At 42.8% G+C, this 19,492-nt stretch overlaps 1 protein-coding gene across 2 annotated transcripts in view; it reads left to right on the forward strand.

Annotated features, from left to right (window-relative positions):
* DNAH17 (dynein axonemal heavy chain 17) overlaps positions 1–19,492 on the forward strand; it is a 239,744-nt gene that overhangs the window by 139,806 nt on the left and 80,446 nt on the right. For both annotated transcript variants that reach the window (XM_030208642.1, XM_030208641.1), the window contains 5 exons: positions 7,806–7,979; positions 9,401–9,608; positions 9,699–9,864; positions 12,873–12,975; positions 19,334–19,481. In XM_030208642.1, coding sequence (XP_030064502.1) covers positions 7,806–7,979; positions 9,401–9,608; positions 9,699–9,864; positions 12,873–12,975; positions 19,334–19,481 — 799 coding nt within the window. The remainder of the gene's footprint in view (positions 1–7,805; positions 7,980–9,400; positions 9,609–9,698; positions 9,865–12,872; positions 12,976–19,333; positions 19,482–19,492) is intronic.

A 19,492-nucleotide genomic window follows, 5' to 3' on the forward strand; every position in this document is an offset into this window, starting at 1 on the left:
CATCAACTGAGGCAAAGACTTGTTATCCCCTTGCAGTAATGACACCAGCTGATATGGTTTAAATAGCTCTTTTTCTATTTCCAGAGGTGTGTGATAATCCGAGTTATAGATCCAATCACGAACATGTCTCAAATTGCATGCCAGGTTATAATATTTAATATTGGACAAGCCTATTCCTCCCTGATTCCACCCCCCCAGTAATAATGACATTCACACCTTTGCCTTCTTATATTCCCAACAGAACTTCGTCACTATACGATAAAACATCCTTATATCTTTCTGTAACAACTGCAAAGGCAGAGTTTGCATTACATATAACCACCTGGGGAGAATTACCATGCGAATTAGACATATGCGCCCTGATAATGACAATGTCAGTCCTTTCCAGGCTTCCAATTGGTGTTTTGTTTTGTCTAACAGCCACTGCACATTTGTTCTATAAAGCCCCTTTGTCCTTGGTGTTAAATAAATGCCCAGGTAGCGAAATGATTCCTCCACCCATTTCAGTGGAAATTGTCCCCTCCATGTTCTACGAGTATCTGCTGTTATGGCCATCGCTTCCGACTTGTCGTAGTTCAATTTGAACCCAGAGTATGCCCCAAATTCTGAAAAAACTTCCAAAAGATCACCTAATGACTCCTGTGGGTTTGTTAACAATACCAACAAATCATCACGAAAGCCGCTACCTTAAATTCCTGTTCTCCAAGCCGCACTCCCCTAATTGTGGAACATTGATTTATATCTCGGATTAATGGGTCCATATATAATGCGAAGAGTAAGGGCGACAGCGGACATCCCTGCCGAGTCCCTCTCTTAATTTCAAATTCCTCAGAAAACATTCCATTCACCCACATCTTAGCTTTTGGTGATTCGTACAATGCCGCTATCGCCCTCACAAACCAGCCTTGGATCCCGTATTTGTCCAAGATAGAGAACAGAAAAGGCCACTCTACCCGATCGAATGCCATTTCGGCATCGAAGCTAATCATAATAGATGATTCACCCCCAACCTCCAGGCGTTCCAGGGATGCTAGAATACACCTAAGATTTCGTGCCACTGATCTTCCCTGAACAAACCCCACCTGAGCCTCGTGGATAATGCCTGGGAGAACACGTCGTAGTCCATTCGCCAATATCTTAGCAAATAATTTTACTTCTTGGTTGAGAAGCGAAATAGGTCTATACGAAGTTACTAAGGTGTGGTCCCTTTTAGGTTTGGGCAAAACTATTATCTGGGCCTGGTTAAGGTGTCCCGGCAAATGATCTTGATCTACCCAGGCATTAAATGCTTGAGTTAAAGACGGTACTATCGAGTCACCCAGCAGTTTGTAAAATTCTGCTTTAAACCCGTCTGGGCCCGGAGATTTACCCAATTTACTGCACCCTATTGCCCAGCTTACTTCATCACAACTAATAGGAGCGTTCAGAATTTTTCATTCTGTCAGTTGAATTTTAGGGGTTGAGACATTATCCAGATAAAGCTCTGCGCTTAGACCTCTCTCTTCCCCCGAGCCATACAGTGATTGAAAAAAATGTTGAAAAACTTCTCTTATCTCTTTATCTGTGTGGAGTAGTTTTCCCCCCTCATTCCTAATAGTTAAAATGTGTCTAGAAGATCGTTTAGCCGCTATTAGCCTTGCCAGCATCTTACCACCTTTGTTTCCTTGTTTATAAAGTTGAAATTTATAATACATTTGTGATTTTACCGCCCGGTCATGGAGTAAGGCGTTCAGAGTTGTCTGGACTGCTAGGATGTCTTGTCTAATTTTGGGGGTTGGTTTTTTCCCAAATTGTTTTCGTAAGCTCAATAATTTTTTCTCCAAGCGTAAGATTTCTTTATCCCTGCCTTTCTTATAATGGCTTACATAACTTATAATGTCTCCTCGCAGTACTGCTTTCCCAGCCTCCCAAAATAGTACTGAACTATCTTTTGCCCCTTCATTGAAGTGTGAATATTCTTCCCACTTACTCACTAAGAACTCCTTAAATTTCCCAACATTATATAGATAGCTAGGGAAAGACCAGTTTTTTTGCACCCCCTCTTGACTCCCCAAGTTCCAGGTCATCCAGACCGTCGCGTGGTCTGAGATTATACAGGGGCTAATCTCAGCTTCTCCTACGTCCGAAAAGAGCTCTCTCGAGATTAACAGATAATCGATCCTGGAATGAGTACCATGAGCCCTGGACTGATGAGTATATTCCTTTTCCAAAGGATGTAGTACTCGCCAAACGTCTATAAGGTTAAGTATAGAACAGAAGTCTGGCAAGCCCTTCGATGTTTGTGTCCCTCGGCCCTGCATAGGATTAGACCTATCCAATTGCATATCCCATGTCATATTAAAATCACCCCCTAGCACCAACGGAACAGGGTCTACCTGGGTTAGTATTGATATTAATTTCTTATAAAATTTGATGTCAAGTTGATTAGGGGCATATATACTTCCCAGATTCACCTGCTTTCTGGCTATTACCGCCTTACAGAAAATAAAACGACCATCCGGGTCTTTTATGATGTTCGTGAGTTGAATTGCCACTCCTCCTTTACGTCCCACTGCTGCCGAAGATATACATTCCCCTACCCACCACTTCGCCAACTTGGCATGTGTTTCTTGTAAAAATACTATATCAGCTCTGATTCGTTGTAAGTAATGCAATATTTTTGATCTTTTTATGGGGGAGTGAATACCCCCCACATTCCATGTGATTATCTTAGTCATTTTTCTTTGCATTTATTGTATATTATCCACCAGATAGTTGCCCTATTGTCTGAGAGGAGCCAGCCCAGCCTCTGACCCCCCTTGTGTAGTCCAATAGTTCTCATCCAAGCCCACACATCATATTGAGTAGTTATCCAAAGTAGTTGAGCCCTCATCCTTAATGTTAATGCCCATACACTTATTTCCCCTCCCCCCTGTGTCCCTCCCTTCCCTATCCCTTTCCCCTCTAACCCACCCAATACCATCTTCCCGAACCCCTTCTTACCCCCAAGATCCCTCCCTTGGATCGAGTCACTTTATACGCTGCCCCCTCAATCTCAAATCAGGCCTATTAACATAATTGTTTTACAGGTTTTATTAATATCCCTTATGATATCTTATTTATTTAACCCTACCCCTTTCCATTTCTCCAATACCCTCCCACCTTAACATTCAACTTCTATTTTCCCTATTAAACCCCCCATTTAAAAGAACAAGTAATAATAAGCATATCAAACAAACATGAATTCTTTCAATCATATATATAGTCTATATAAGGAGATGAATAATTCTTCTTATCACCAGTCCCCTCATATCAACAAGTAGGTCCAAATTTCAACCATGCTTCTTTATTCCTTCTGGTTGTAAGTCTCCACATTCAACTGCACACAGAAAAAAAAAGGGAAGAAAATATACACCAAATCAAACCTTCTTCCGCGCTCCTTTCGCATATATCAGGTAACCTTTGTTTCCTCATTACTGCTTCCAATCAGGAACTCAGCGATTAGGATCCAACTGCCGCACAAATTGCTGCGCATCTTCAACGGATGAGTAGGTGTTCGTTGATGATTGATAAGTAATCCGCAGTTTTGCCGGGTACATCAATGCAAACCTAATTTTTCTTTTCACCAACTCAGCGCAAATCGGCGAAAATAATTTCCTTTGCGCCGACACCCCCGCCGAATAATCCTGGAAACATAGGATTTTTTGAGTTCCACAAATCAACTCTTTCCCAGAGCGCAGGGCTTGTAATATCGCCGTTTTGTGCGCAAAATTAAGGATTTTGCAGATGACCACTCTGGGCCTTGTTGAGTTCGCCTGCTTTGTGCCCAACCGATGGGCCCGTTCGATTCTCAAGGGGCCCAGCTCCATCGGCAGCTCCAGCTCCTTGTTCAGCCACACTTCCAGGTATCTTTTCAAATCATGATCTCCTTGATTTTCTGGTATGCCTACCAGCCTTAAGTTGTTTCTTCTGGATCTGTTCTCCAGATCCTCGATTTTATCAGCATAAGAGTCCACCAGTTTTTGTAATTTTGTTTGAGCCTCCTCGACTTTCTCCATGCGGTCTTCTAGTTCGCCAGTCCGGCCCTGGAAATTCGCCATATCTTCTCCAATCTGTGTAACATTATTATTGAGAGCTTCCAGCTTTGCTGTTAATGAGCCCAATTTTTTCTCCAATATCGTTTCCATGGCAGTGGTAACCTCTTCTACAATTTCGGCGGCCCATGCGGATCCCACCTGAGAAGCCGCTGGGCTCGCCGGGGTCGCCATCTTGTCGTCCGCCAGTCTGCTTTTCTCTTTGTCTTTACGCAGATTTTTAGCCGCCATCGCGGAGAAGTATGATGTTTAAAGTTGGGGCTTTGCCTCCTGTGGTGGTTCGCCGATTTTCTGGGTAACTGCAGTCACTTTTTCGGGATATTCTATGCTGATTCGGCTATGAGGGAGCAGGAGCGAAGCTGTCAGCGTCCGCTCCTCTGCATAGCGTCACGTGACCTCCACGCTTTTGCTTTTATTAAAAGTTGACTTTTAATATAAGATGATTTTTTTACTTCTGTGTATGTTATGCATAAGTTCTGATTGTGTTTGTTATTATTCACAAGTATTTAGTGAACCCCCTGATGCAGGTAGATGTTTCTGCTGAAACATATTCGGTGATTTTTGAGACACCTATTGATAGGACATTGCGTATCCCACCTTGTGTTGGACGATTGCTGCTAATAAACTGTGATTGCTACTTATGCGATTTTGCAGATATTCAGCACTTAATACTAATTCATGGCTTTTATGTAGTGTCAGTACCCAAAAGCTGAAAAAAACCCATATATTGAAATAAAATAAAATATTGATAGAATAAAATCATTGCTAAATCATTTAGAAGATAATGCATATTTTAAAACAGCCAAGTTTTTAACTTACAAAAATGAATATAATGTGATTCAAGCCTAAGTTCCACCAAAAGTGAGTTCCGTAATTGTGGAGCTACTGCAAAAACATTTAAAAAAATCATTCTTCCAAGATGATGATAAACAAACCATCGTAACAAATGAAAAATCCATTTTGTTTACATGAAGCTGTCTACTAGGTCTGCCAGTGGAGCACAGACAAATATATTCAGGCAAATAAGTTGGACTATTATATAAAATCTTAAACTCTGTAAGTGCTCTAATCGGTAGCCAATGTAAAAGACAGAAGAAAACTAGTTATCCTCTCAAACTTTGATCTAGTCGGTATAAGTCTTGCAGCCACATTTTGAATCAGTTGTCACTGTCACAAACTTCTTTGCTTCACTTACATTTTCCAGAGCATAGGGTAGTTTCTGCAGATCATCCACTGAGAAGTAGGCGCAGACATAAAGTAAAAAAAAAAATGGTACCTGTTGAAAATAGCCCTGACAAAAAAGCCCCCAACAAATCAAGCACTGGTAAAAGGGCCTGCCTACAATTTGGCCCCCAACAAATGAGTCCCCTCCTGACAAAAGGGCTCCCTCATGAGTATTTTACCTGTTCTGACCCTGCTCCAGTGTGTCTTTCCAAGTCCCGCTGCTGCTTTGAGCTGAGGTATGTTTCCCCTTTGCCACCCCAGTTTCAATACTCACTGTCCAGAATGTCTCCTTCTTCCTCATGCCTGCCCTGCATGGTCCGGTATCTGTCCCCTCCCCACCCCTGCCAATCCTCCAGCATTCCTGTGGGCCACCAGCAGCGTCAAGCTGCTTCAGTTGGTCCCAGAAGTGTTCCCTCTGTTGTGTCCTGCCTCATCTGACACAACTTCCTATGTCCACGTAGTCAGGACACAGCAGAGAGAACGCTTCCACGGTCGGCTGAAGCTGCTTGTTGATGTTGCTGGCCCTCAGGAATGTTGGAGGATCGTCAGAGAGGACGGAAAGGAAACCAGACCACACAGGGCAGGCAGAGGGGAGACATACTGGACTACGTGGAAGGTGGGTGGGTGGGAAAGAAAGGTAAGAGATGCATTTCCAGACCATGGGAAGGGGAGGAAGGGAGAGAGATGTCAGAATTTAGGGAAGGGGGTAGTGGGACAGAGATGACAGAACACAGGTGTGGGGAGAGAAAGATGTTGCACTGGAGAGGGAGTTGAAGAAAGAGCTCAGGGGAATAGAGGGCGAGAAGAGATGCTGGACATAGGCGGTCGGTGGCCCAACTGTTTGGGGAGGCTAAAGGGGGCGGGGTTAGGGGTAGGGCCAGGGGTGGAGCTTAAGTCCATAATTGTCTGATAACACACAGAAAAAAATAAATAAAAATAAAAGTCACAATGAATACCTTTTATTAAATTTAGATATTAGATATGTATCATATGTCAAAGAATAAAGTGGTTGCTCAAAGCATATTCTTAGCACAATCGCTCAACTGCAAAACACTATGCACAACTTTGTGCAAAAACACACTCAGAACCTTACTGTACCATAAATATTACACTGGGCAGAACCTAATACACCAATATACCACCCATAAGGAAAATGCAGACCGTCAACAATATGAAACAAGGGATCATATCATCACAATTCTCATGTAGAGCCACAAAACACCCTAATTCATGTTTAATGTGGGATAAAATGCCATAAATAAGTAAATAAATATAAACTTTTAATGTTGAGCACCTGATTCTCAAAGTGGACATATTCCAAACACTATAATGAAAATAAAATGATCTTTTTTTTCTCCCTTTGTTGTCTGGTTGTCCGATTCTGCTGCTATCTGTTCTCAGTGCAGGTCAGGAAGTCATCCTCCTTAAATATCTCCCTGGCAACCCAGCCAACCCGCACCCCTCCCCCTGCTCTCCCAGCAGTAAGCAGTGTTGCCAGGTGGGCGGTTTTACCGCCCAATTGGGCAGTTTTCCGTGACCCGCTGTGGGAAATTTTTGCCCGCGGCGGGTTGCGGTTTTTTGGGCTTCTTTTGGGTCTTTTGGGCGGTTTTTAAAGCGGTTTTTTCGGCCGCGGGGGCGGGGTTAGTGACGTTTTGGGCGGGGTTAGTGACATTTTGGGTGGGGCCGATGATGGGGAGGCGGGGCCGGTGACGGCGGGGGCGGGGTTGATGACGGCAGGGGCGGGGGTGATGACGCGGGGGTGGGGGTGTCAGGGGCGGGGTTTGACTTTGGGCGGGTTTTGGCCTGGATTTGGGCTCGATTGGGTGGGAAAAAATTTTTCCACCTGGCAACCCTGGCAGTAAGTTAAACAAACCATAAACCAATTTCTACAATTGGTTACACAAGGCTAGAGGGCTTTCACTGCAGCTCCTGCTGTGAGGATGGAGGTAAATCAACAATTTAAACCTCTCAGAGCACAGCAGGGGAGACTTAGCCTGTCCAAGCCTCTTATACCGGGCGCCTATGACGCCTGGACCCCTAGAGGGAGGGAGACAGAGTTTGTACTATATTTCTTGTCAAGGACTATTTTATCCAGGTGCCATTTCTTATAAGCCATTTTGGGTTGAACTTTTATTGAAAGAATGTGCTATATAAGTATAATATGACATCTGGAACAATCTACAAAGTTAGAAATAAAAGTTAATAATAGTTGTTGCTATTTCAAATTGTCATTGTCCCTGAAGACCCAGGTGAATATTCTGATGAACCAAACCTGTGTACATGACACCCCAGCACCAGAATCAGCACCTCATCTGTGGTTATAGAGCACCCAGTTCAACCTTTTGCCTGGCAGTTTGACACCGTATCAGAAGCGTTGGCAAAGAGTATCAACTGAATACTGTTTTGTACATTGTAACATGAATAATGATTTAACTACTCCAGTTTGTCTCCTAATGATGTAAACTTTAACGATCCAGATATCATTCCAGTGAAACTTTTGTTTTCCAGCTTGTGGACTACCGTATAGAGTTCAGTAAATGGTGGGTGAATGAATTTAAAACCATCAAGTTTCCCTCCCATGGAACCGTCTTTGATTATTACATAGATGAAGAGAGCAAAAGATTCATGCATTGGACTGAAAAAGTCCCAGCATTTGAGCTTGATTCTGATATCCCATTACAGGTGATCACCACTGAAAGCTTTCCTCACTCTTTTCTTGTACATTTTTGAGATTTTGCATTAAGCTGATTACTTAATAGGTTAAAATGTTGTGATGATTATTCTTATCGTTGTGGTATTTATTAATTTCCTTTCTTTCTCTACATCACCTGGAGAAGGGGAAAAGGGTTTTAAAAATTGCAATAAACTTTAGTCCATGGTTAAACCTGTTCCTTTCAAGCTTGAAGGAGCATGAATGAAGGGAGAGAGGGACAGAGGAGAGGTGGAGTAAGGAGTACAATGAACGTATCGCCCTGGATTCTATAAAGATTATCTCCCACCACTTAATTACGTAACGAGCCCATTACAGTCAATAACTGGATGCTAACAGATTGGATTTGGGTGCATCTGCCAACCTGCTATTCTGTAACCCCGGGAGGGACATGGGTGGGTAAATGGCAGTATTCTGTAACACTGTACTGTACCCAAATTTTCGGAATGCCCCTGACCTCATGTCCCTCCCTCCCATTTACTGAATCTGACCCATTGTCCCAAGGCTGTTTAGAACTCAGGAAGGGAGTCAAGAAATGTTTAGTCTGATTGAAAAGGTCTTACTGTCTTTATTTATGTTTATTGAACTTTGTTGTTAAGGGGCTATAGAAGAGAAATCACAAGTAGGGAAAAAGAAACAAAGCAATCCAAAGCTAGGAGAGAGTGACAAACAAGGGAGACAGAAGACATGAGCAGAACGGAGGTCATTTTCATCCTAACCAAAGATAGGAAACAGTGTATTCTTCTAAAAATGTTCCCTTCCCTTTACAAGTTATGCATCCTTTTTTTCCCATATTTTCATTATTGTTATGTTGAAAACTATGAAAATGTCTATATAAAATTGATACACACCATAGAAAATCAGAATCATGCTTGCAGTTTTCTCTTCAGGTCCACTTTCCTACTAATCTTCAAAACACTGTTTCTCTTTTTCCCTTTGGAAGGACAGCTTGCAAAAGAATTAGTAACCTGTCTAAAAACTGCCCTCCCCTCATCGTTAAAATGTATGTGTGTTTGACAGAGTATGTACCTTTTCCCATGCAGTGGAGAAAGTAAACTGTGTGGGGATTTGTCTGAAGTCTTGTCACCATGGCATCCAGTGCAAAGGGTAGGGCCTGATATCTGGCAGACCCTGTCATAAGCTACCTTGCTGCAGCGGGGCCAGTTACTCATAGAAAGATAGTAGATGAGGACAGAGAACAACCATTTGCTTGACTCAGTGATGCCAGGCATCAGGCCTGCAAAAAGGTACAGCAGTGACAGCAGTGCTTTGAAGTCAGAGGCAGCTCTCTACGCCTAAATCCAGGTCTGGGTACCAAGTACTTGTGGACTCACAAGGAGCTAAAAGGGTTTGAAAATTGTCCATTAATTACCACTGTTCTTTATACCCACAGGCTGTCATGGTCCATACGACAGAAACTATTCGCATTCGTTATTTTTTAGACCTTCTAGTGACTAAGAAATGGCCTGTGATGTTGGTGGGAAATGCGGGAACAGGAAAGTCAGTCCTGATGGGTGATAAACTTCTGAGTCTCAATACCGATGATTATGTAGTACAATCTGTGCCATTTAATTTCTATACCACCTCAGCAATGCTGCAGGGTAAGTTGGAACTGTAAAAGCTCATCCTAAAATCATGCTGTTAGAATAGCAGAGAACAAACAGACATTTCCTTGTGTTGTTTGTTTGCAGGTGTTCTTGAAAAACCACTTGAGAAGAAAGCAGGCAGAAATTATGGCCCCCCAGGCACTAAGAAGCTTATTTTTTTCATTGATGACATGAACATGCCTGAAGTGGATAAATATGGAACAGTAGCACCTCATACCCTGATCAGACAACACATGGATCATGGGCACTGGTAACTCCTTCTTGACCTTCACCCTCCGTTGCCTCAACTATAAATGTAGGGCCTGATTTGCTTTGATTGTGCCTTACGTTATGTGCAGACAATAACCCAACTTGTGTCCCCGATGAGTGGGTATATGCTGAGCTCCCCTATCAGCAGATGGAGACAGAACTTCTGGATGTTTAACGGTCCTGCGCAGCCCTGAATCAGCCAGTATTTCTCGGTCCATAGCAGGTGGTAGGTGAGTTCTGTGCAGCCTCAGTAGCCGGACAGTAGGTCTAGAGGTGCACCAGTTTGGCCCCTTTGGGAAAAAAGATCTATAGTGTTGGTTCTTGAGCAGAGCTGATAAGAAAGAAGAAAACAACCCTTACTTAAGGCAGCAGGACTGTGGGGTTGAGAAATCTGGTCCTTGGTCTTGTTTCAGTCTGAACCTGAGACTGCACACTCTGATTTTGGGTCCCACCCTCCATCGGGTTCTCAGCCTCAGCCTCCTCCCCTGGTTTGCCCTGAGAGATGTTCGTTGAGTGCCCTCAGAGAAAGAGTTGCACAACTGATTGATTCTCTCATTTTTTTTTAACAATCTTGTACCTGGAACAGCCTGCTCTTTGGATCCAGGGGTTGCAGAAGTCAAGGGGGAGAGCTCTTACATTGATGTGGTGAAGGGTGCTGAGCAGTCAGGTACAGCACAGAGGCTTTCCATGAGTCTCTCCACACCAGTCCTGATCTGTTCTTGGTGATTGTAGTTTGGCAGAACAAGAGTTCATTTCTCTGAGGCTCTTGATTGCTGGAAGGTCACCTAGATTTTCACTGTCATAGCAGCCTTGAGTATATCTGGTTGTTTGCTCTTTCCCTGTTTTCTTTTTTTGTTGTTGGAGATTGTTTGTAGTCCTTTGAGGCTCTGCCATCCTGCTTGGTCAGTAGAAATACTGGCTGGTTCAGTGCTGCACAGGGCCTTTAAAGAGTGATGTCACCAGTGACGTAGCTACGTGGGGGCTGAGGGGGCCTGGGACCCCATAGATTTCCTCCTGGACCCCTCTCCCGATGACCCTCTCTCCCCGCGAACCCTCCCCCGCCGTCGCCTACCTTCGGTTTTGCTGGCGGGGCACCCCAATCCCCGCCAGCCGACGTCCTCTTCATCCTGCAGACAGTGAAAAAAGTCTTCGTTCTTCTGTTGCATGCTGACGCAGGACGTCAGACTCAAAGAACAGCTCTATTCTCTGAGTCAGACGTCCTGCACGTACAACGTGCAGGACGTCAGCATGCAACAGAAGAACGAAGACTTTTTTCACTGTCTGCAGGACGAAGAGGACGTCGGCTGGCGGGGATTGGGGTCCCCCACCAGCAAAACCGAAGGAAGGCGACGGCAGGGGAGGGTTCACGGGGTGGGGGGGGTCGAGAGGGCGGGAGGTTGTCAAAAGTGGCGGCGGGTTGGCAATGGGGGGGTCGGCAATGGCGGGGGTGGGGTCGGCAGCGCCGGGGGGGGGGGGGCTAAAATGTGCCCCTTCACCTCGGGTGCTGGACCCCCCTCCCACCAAAGTCTGGCTACACCCCTGCATGATGTCACACATTTAGTAGTTTTTAGTTTCCAACTGCTGGTAGGAGAGCATAGCATATACCTACTCAGGACTGGTCTGGAGAGACTCAAGGAAAGAATATTAGCAGGTAAGACCTAATTTCTCCTTACCATACATTAACACACTGAACCATCCCCCCCCCCCCCCCCCCCCACGTCAGTCCATTCAAAACTCTGCTGCTTGACTTATATTTTGTCATTGTTATTACACTCAATATAAATAAGGAATATTCACTAGAATCTAAATGCAGATTTGGAGGTAATATCATTTATCCTTTATTTACTATACCATCACTTATTGCAGAGCAAATCAGAGCGGTTTACAAAGCAAGTAATACAATAAAAGATGCAGAACTAATTAATTAAGAACGTCATTAAAAATGGAAAAGAAAAGCAACAAAAAACAGCCCAACCAAATGATCTACTATTATTAATAGTACAGTTTTTATTTGTTGAGTAAATATTACCTCCAAATCTGCATTTTGATTCTAGTGGATACTCCATATTTCTATTAGCTGGGTTTTTCCCTCCAGGGTTTGTGTGTTTTGATTGTTAGTACACTGAGGCAGGAAAAAAATCCTTGGGGAGAAATTCTGACAATATATTTCTAGGCATTTAAACTAGAAGGCGGGGGTGGCATACGGAGGCCGGTCACTTCAAGTGGTCACCCCCAGCTAAAGACAAGATGCGACAGTAGAAAAGAAAGCAATGAAAACAACAATCTTAGCAAATCACTTCTTACCAACACAGCAGGAAGTGAGACTAAACAAGAAACTAAACAGAAGATATAAATTCCACTGACATGTAGATGGAAAGCGATGACCACAAATGCTCATGACCTGCAAGCCCTGATGTTAGAGGCAGACTTAGATGTTGTTGCAATCACGGAGACATGGCTCAATGGTTCCCTTGAATGGGATGCAAATGTACCAGGCTATAATCTATTTAGGAAGGATAGAGATGGTCGTAAAGGTGGAGGAGTAGCTCTGTATGTGAGAAGTGATATCGCAGCGACTGAAATGACAAGGGCCTGGGGAAAGGAAGAAGTGATATGGATCACCTTTAAAAGAGATGATAGAACCTCTGTTCACGTGGGTACATAAGTACATAAGTAATGCCATACTGGGAAAAGACCAAAGGTCCATTGAGCCCAGCATCCTGTCCCTGACAGCGGCCAATCCAGGTCAAGGTACCTGGCAAGCTACCCAAACGTACAAACATTTTATACGTGTTATTCCCGAAATTGTGGATTTTTCCCAAGTCCATTTAGTAGCGATCTATGGACTTGTCCTTTAGGAAACCGTCCAACCCTTGCAGGCAACTGTTTCATACAACAACAACCCTTCATGAGATAAAAGTTCTCATAAGACAGATGATGTGCTTTAGTCGCACATGTGGTTGTGCATAATTTAAAAACCCGTCTCTGCTTTCCTTGTTCCTTATTTAGGTATGACAGAAACAAACTTACACTGAAGGACATTCATAACTGTCAGTACGTAGCTTGCATGAACCCAACAGCTGGCTCCTTCATCATTGATTCCAGGCTACAGGTAGACTGATGAGCAACTTTTCTTACTCCTTTCAGTGATTCTGTGCTTTAATGTCTGTATAACTTTTTATTTGGAATGATTTAAGCACAATGGTATTTATCTGCATTTGTAAATAATCATTGTATGTATTTACTTGTCTTATATTTGTATATTGCCTATTCTAAGAGATTCTAGACAGCAACTCTCATGATAAAGCCAAAAAAAATTCAACACCTAAACCATATACTGAAAACTATGAGGCCGTTCCATGAATTCACCACCCTTTCCATGAAGAAGTATTTTCTCAGGTTACTTCTGAGTCTGGCCTCTTTCACCTTCATCCTATTTCCCCTCATTCCAGAGCTATGATGTCAGCTGTCACTCTGAGTGTGTTGCAAAGTCAGCCATTGTAAAAGCACTGGGGCTTTTCGTTTCAGTTTTCGGTCTTTCATTATTTAAATTATTACATCGTACCTGGGATACTGTGGGCTTAGCAGCGGGATGCAGACTGCAGGCTCTGACAATCCTCAGTGGCTCTCACTGGTTCACATTCGCACAACCAAACTTTTAGTTTCGGCCAAAAGCTTTCAGACAGTTTCGATGGCAGTTTCAGTTTTGGCCAAGACTGAAGAAAGCAGTTTCGGTCAGCCTGTACTGAAAATAATGCAATAGATACAAACCCAAAACATTTATGTGGTTGGTGGTGGCAGCAATTGCAAAAATGGTTTTTAAAAAATTAACCGGCAGAAATGGGGCATGATTTTAGGCAGGGCAGAATGGGTAAAAAGTCAAATATTTAGTAGTGAAACTCAGCTGCTAAACATATTACTTAGATGTCAACGTGCAGATGTCTAGATAACTGTTTGAAAATCCAGTGTAATTCTACTCCAATAAAAGTTGTATCTGACATTTAACTGCCACTAAAAATTAGCATAATTCTTAATAGATAGCTTTCTGTTTTAAAATGATGCAGGATAGGGGACTCCGTTCCTTTTATCTTGCTGCACCATATGCCTGGAATAGACTTCCTGAGCCGGTACGTCAAGCTCCATCTCTGGCCGTCTTCAAATCTAAGCTAAAAGCCCACCTTTTTAATGCTGCTTTTAACTCCTAACCCTTACTCACTTGTTCAGAACCCTTATTTTATCATCCTCACTTTAATATTCCCTTATCTCTTGTTTGTCCTGTTTGTCTGTCCTAATTAGATTGTAAGCTCTGTCGAGCAGGGACTGTCTCTTCATGTTCAAGTGTACAGCGCTGTGTAAGTCTAGTAGCACTATAGAAATGATAAGTAGTAGTAGTAGTCTTTGGAATTCTGGAATTTTGCTACTCTTTGGGATTCTGCACAGAATGTTGCTACTCTTTCAGATTCCGGAATCTTGTTACCCTTTGTCCTTATCCCTTATTTGTCCTGTTTGTCTGTCCTAATTAGATTGTAAGCTCTGTCGAGCAGGGACTGTCACTTAATGTTCAAGTGTACAGCGCTGCATACGTCTAGTAGCGCTTTAGAAATGATAAGTAGTAGTAGTAGTCTTTAGGATTCCGGAATCTTGCTATTCTTTGGGTTCCGGAATGTTGCTTCTCTTTAGGATTCCGCACAGAATGTTGCTCCTCTTTCAGATTCCGGAATCTTGCTACCTTTGTCCTTATTCCTTATTTGTCCTGTTTGTCTGTCCTAATTAGATTGTAAGCTCTGTCAAGCAGGGACTGTCTCTTCATGTTCAAGTGTACAGCGCTGTGTACGTCTAGTAGCGCTCTAGAAATGATAAGTAGTAGTAGTAGTAGTCTTTAGGATTCCGGAATCTTGCTATTCTTTGGGTTCCGGAATGTTGCTTCTCTTTAGGATTCCGCACAGAATGTTGCTACTCTTTCAGATTCCGGAATCTTCCTACTCTTTGTCCTTATCCCTTATTTGTCCTGTTTGTCTGTCCTAATTAGATTGTAAGCTCTGTCGAGCAGGGACTGTTTCTTCATGTTCAATTGTACAGCGCTGTGTACGTCTAGTAGCGCTATAGAAATGATAAGTAGTAGTAGTAGTTACACTTTTTCCTGTTTTGGGTTCGTAGTAAGAAGACAGAGAAGAACGTTTGAGTTCATAATGATTTATTGTTGGAAAAGCAAATAGCAATACTGGCAAATAAAAAAATGAGGTAGATACATTTCCTTAGCAACAGATTCACAGCAGTTTTTAATTTTATGCTGACAAAACCTAAATGCCAGTAGGTCACAAGGTCTTCCTTGCACTTCTGCTGGGAAAGGATACGTTCTTTATCTGACCCCCCAAACCAAGAAAAAAAATATAACCACAGTCTTTTGGAGACGGGGATCAATGCCAAACTCCAGATCCAGTTCCAAGAAGCAGCAGCTTCTCTTTGAATGATGCAAGATTTGTTATGCTGACTTCAGACAACCCAGTCCACGGGACGGTGAGCCTCATATTTGAGCCTATGGCAGGGTAGGTAACAAAGTACAGCAACTCCTAAGAACTTGTAAGCTTTGGGTAGCAGCATAAGACAAGCAGGGCAGTTCTACATCTGGGGGTCTGCAGATACTCATGTCTTGCACTTGTAGGGCTTATATATCACTCCTAACAAATCGGCACTGAAACGAAATACGCCTAGGCATATTGTACAAAATAACTCCTAAACGTAGGTGTACTTTAAAGAAGAAGCCTAAATTTCCACGCAGTTAATAGAATACGCTGAGCGCGTGTCTGTGATACTAAATTTACACATGGGCAATTACGCCAAGTAAAACTTGGCGTAAATGCTGACGCCTAAATCGGGGCAAACCGGGTGTATTCTACGACTTGCCTATTTCATGCCCATGGCCACGCCCCCTTGTCAACGATGCAACTTAGAATTTACAAGCATCACGTTATAGAATACATTTAGACAGTTCTGCATGTAATTCTAATTAATGCCAATTAGTATCAATTATTAAGTAGCAATTATTGGCACTGATTGGCTTGTTAACTAATTAATTAACTAATTTGCACGTGCAAATCCAGAATACAACTTGTTGTGCTATAAAGAATCCAGGGGAGAATGCGTATAAGTGCACTAGGTGCTATTCTATAAGGAGATATACACAGGGTGGAGTATGGGCGGGCCATGTGCATGTTGCATGGTGCCCACAAGATGCCCAGCTCAAGAGCTTTCTGAAAATCTAGATACAATACGTCAACCGGCTCACCTTTATCCACATGTTGATTCACACCTTCAAAGAAATGAAGCAAATTGATGAAGCAAAACTTCCCTTGGCTGAACCCTTGCTGATTCAGTCCCATTAAATCATATTTATCTATGTGTTTTGTAATTTTATTCTTTATAATAGTTACCACTGTTTTGCCTGGCACTGAAGTCAGGCTTATCATTCTGTAATTTCCCGGATCACCCCTGAATCCCTTTTTAAACAATCGGCGTTACATTGGCCACCCTCCAATCTTCAGGTACTATGGACAACTTTAATGACAGGTAGATTACTAACAACAGATCAGTAATTTCATGTTTGAGTTCTTTCAGTACCCTGGGGTGTATACCATCGGGTTCAGGTGATTTATCACTCTTTAATTATAGCAAGTAACAATAAACTATCAACTTTATGCAGAGGATAGACGCTTCTTATTTAGCATTGGTAAGTCAGTGAAAGAAAGTCTACATTTTCTTTCTTTCTTTGTCTGTAATCAGTCAACCGATGGATGAGAGCAAACCATTTGAAGTTGAATATGTCAAAAATGCAGATTTTATTTCTTTCTGGGTTCCCTTCTACTGATGATGCATCAACTTTTGTTACTGACAATATGTCAATTCCAATAGGGAAAATTTGAAATCTGGGTGTTATTCTTAACTCAGCTCCTACTTTCAGATTTCAAGTACAAAAAGTAGTAGGTCTTCTTTTTCACAAATTAATGGTTAAAAGACTATCTGAATGCTTTAGAGTACAGTTGTAGCAGCCTGTTTTTTGGCATGCCGAGACTTTTCTTGAAGTTAATGCACGTGTCCTAACTGATTCTGACGCAGCTGCATTGGCTTCTGATAGAGTAGAGAATATAGTTTAACTTACTATTGTTGGTTTTTAAAGTTTTAAATAATACTGTCTCTGTTGTTGTCTCCAAAGTAGAGAGCTCCACGGCTTCCGTCCCCGCGGGAATCCCTCGGAACCCGCGGGATTCCCGCGGGGACGGAGGCAGTTCCTGCGGGGTTCCCGCGGGGATGGAAGCAGTTCTGCGGGGTTCCTGCGGGGACGGAGACAGTTCCTGCGGGGTTCCCGCAGGGATGGAACCAGTTCTGTGGGCTTCCCGTGGAAGTGTAAGCTGCACCTGCACCAGCCTCTCATCTACCGAATACCAATTTATTTGAGTGTTGTCTCCTCCTCCTCCTCCTCTTCTTCCTTGCTTTAACAGCATAAATGTGGAGTCTTCCATTAAGGAGGTGGTAGAGTCACAAATGATGACGGAATTCAAAAAGGCGTGCTAACCTTAAATGGCTGCATGTGTGTGGATATGTCAAGTGACACTTAGATGGCAACTCTGGCTGTGATGAACTAGAGCTGATACCTGGCAGACTTGTATGGTCTGTGTCTCATACATGGCAATCTGGTGTAGGATGGGCTGGAAAGAGCTTAGACAGCAACTTCAGTGGCTGGAACTTGAGGACAGTGCTGGACAGACTTTTACGGTCTGTGTCCCACAAATGAGAACATGAATAGGCTGGAGTGGGCTTCGATGGCAACTCCAGCAGTTGGAACATAAGGATGGGGCCAGATAGACTTCTGTGGTCTTTGTTCCAGAAACAGGAAAGAAAGACCATAATCAAGTATATAATATCACACTCGTTGATTTAATGATGAATTGATCATGAGTGTTACTATTGGGCAGAGTGGATGGACCGTTCAGGTCTATTTGCTGTCACTTACTATGTTACTATTAATCCTCTTTGCTCCCAGGCTGGTGCACAGACCTCAGCTCTGACACAGGCATGAGGATCAGATGTCACCTGACCTACTGGCGAGTGCATGTGGCGACCTCTCAGCACACACTGCCAGTGAATCAGAGACAAATCTTACATGTGCGCACCAGAGTGTTCCAAGTTCCAACTTCCGTTCCTTCCTTGCCTACAGTGCTGTGGCTCAAATCCAGAGAGAGACTGAGGGAGCCGACTGGAACTTTCTTTTATGTACTATTAAATTCTTACGGGGATGGGTGGGGATGGGTTAAATTCTTGTGGGGACGGGTTGGGATGGTTTAAATTTTTGCGGGGATGGGTGGGGACGGGTAAGATTCCAGCAGGGACGGGCGGGGATGGGTAAGATTTCTGTCCCCGTGCAACTCTCTACTCCAAAGTTACAAATGTATCAACCAGCAAGGGCTTTGAGGTCATCTGCCATGGCTTTATTAGATGTTCCATCTTTCAGTGTTGTACAGTTCGAAGAGTATAGATCAACTGTGTTTTTTTTTAATATTGCTGGACCAAAGCTCTGGAACTCCCTACCTTTTACGTTATGTGCAATATGAAATTTGAAGAAGTTTAAAAAAGAATTGGAAACTTTCTTCTTTCAACCGGCTGTGTTTTTGTTTTACGTATGGAATTTGATTGTTAAGAAGTAAATGAGAATGAAGAAACAATAAGGGGAAGGGAGTATTGAGATAATGATGTTTATTTATTTATTGCATTTGTATCCCACTTTTTCCCACCTATTTGTAGGCTCAAAGTGGCTTACAGAATGTGGTTATGACATAATCATTTCGTAATAACAGGTACAATTCTTAAAGTTTGAATGTTGGTAAGAGAAGATAAGCATAGTCATTTCATGATAACAAGTATAATTCTTATTGTTTAAAGATTGGGTAAGGGAGGATAGACGGGAAATGTTAGGTAAGTTAAAGGTGAGCTGTAGTGATTGTGTGATTTGTTGAGGTAGTTTGTAGGCTATGTATTTTCCTTGTAGGCCTTTTGGAAGAGATAGTTTTCAGAGATTTGCGAAAGTTATTTAAATCATCAATAGCTTTCAGGTCTGTAGGTAGAGCATTCCACAGCTGCGCGCTCAAGTAGGAGAAGCTGGTAGCGTGCGTCAGTTTGTATTTCAGTCCTTTGCAGCTGGGGAAGTGCAGATTGAGATATTTGCGGGATGATCTTACAGCATTTCTGGGAGGCAGGTATTTCAAATTTATCTTATTATTTTAGTGACATTATGTATGTCTTTTTATGTACCGTACTGAGAATTTCAGATCATGCGGGTTATACATTTTTTAAAGAAAGAAAGAAAGTCGCTTTATGGTATTTACATAGTAGTTTTGCAGATTTCCGACTCCCAGTTCCATTCAGACAAACTGGGACTTTCTTACCTGAAAATCTTGGAATTTCTTGTTTTGTTCTAGCGACACTTCTGTGTATTTGCCGTGAGTTTCCCAGGACAAGATGCCCTGCAGTCCATTTACAGCACCATCCTTTCGCAGCACATGCAACTGTGTAACGCAGCACCACCAGTGCAGAAATTACACTCTCATCTTGTGACAGCAGCATTATGTAAGCATGAA

Source organism: Microcaecilia unicolor, chromosome 6 (assembly GCF_901765095.1).
Source record: "Microcaecilia unicolor chromosome 6, aMicUni1.1, whole genome shotgun sequence".
NCBI lineage: Eukaryota > Metazoa > Chordata > Amphibia > Gymnophiona > Siphonopidae > Microcaecilia > Microcaecilia unicolor.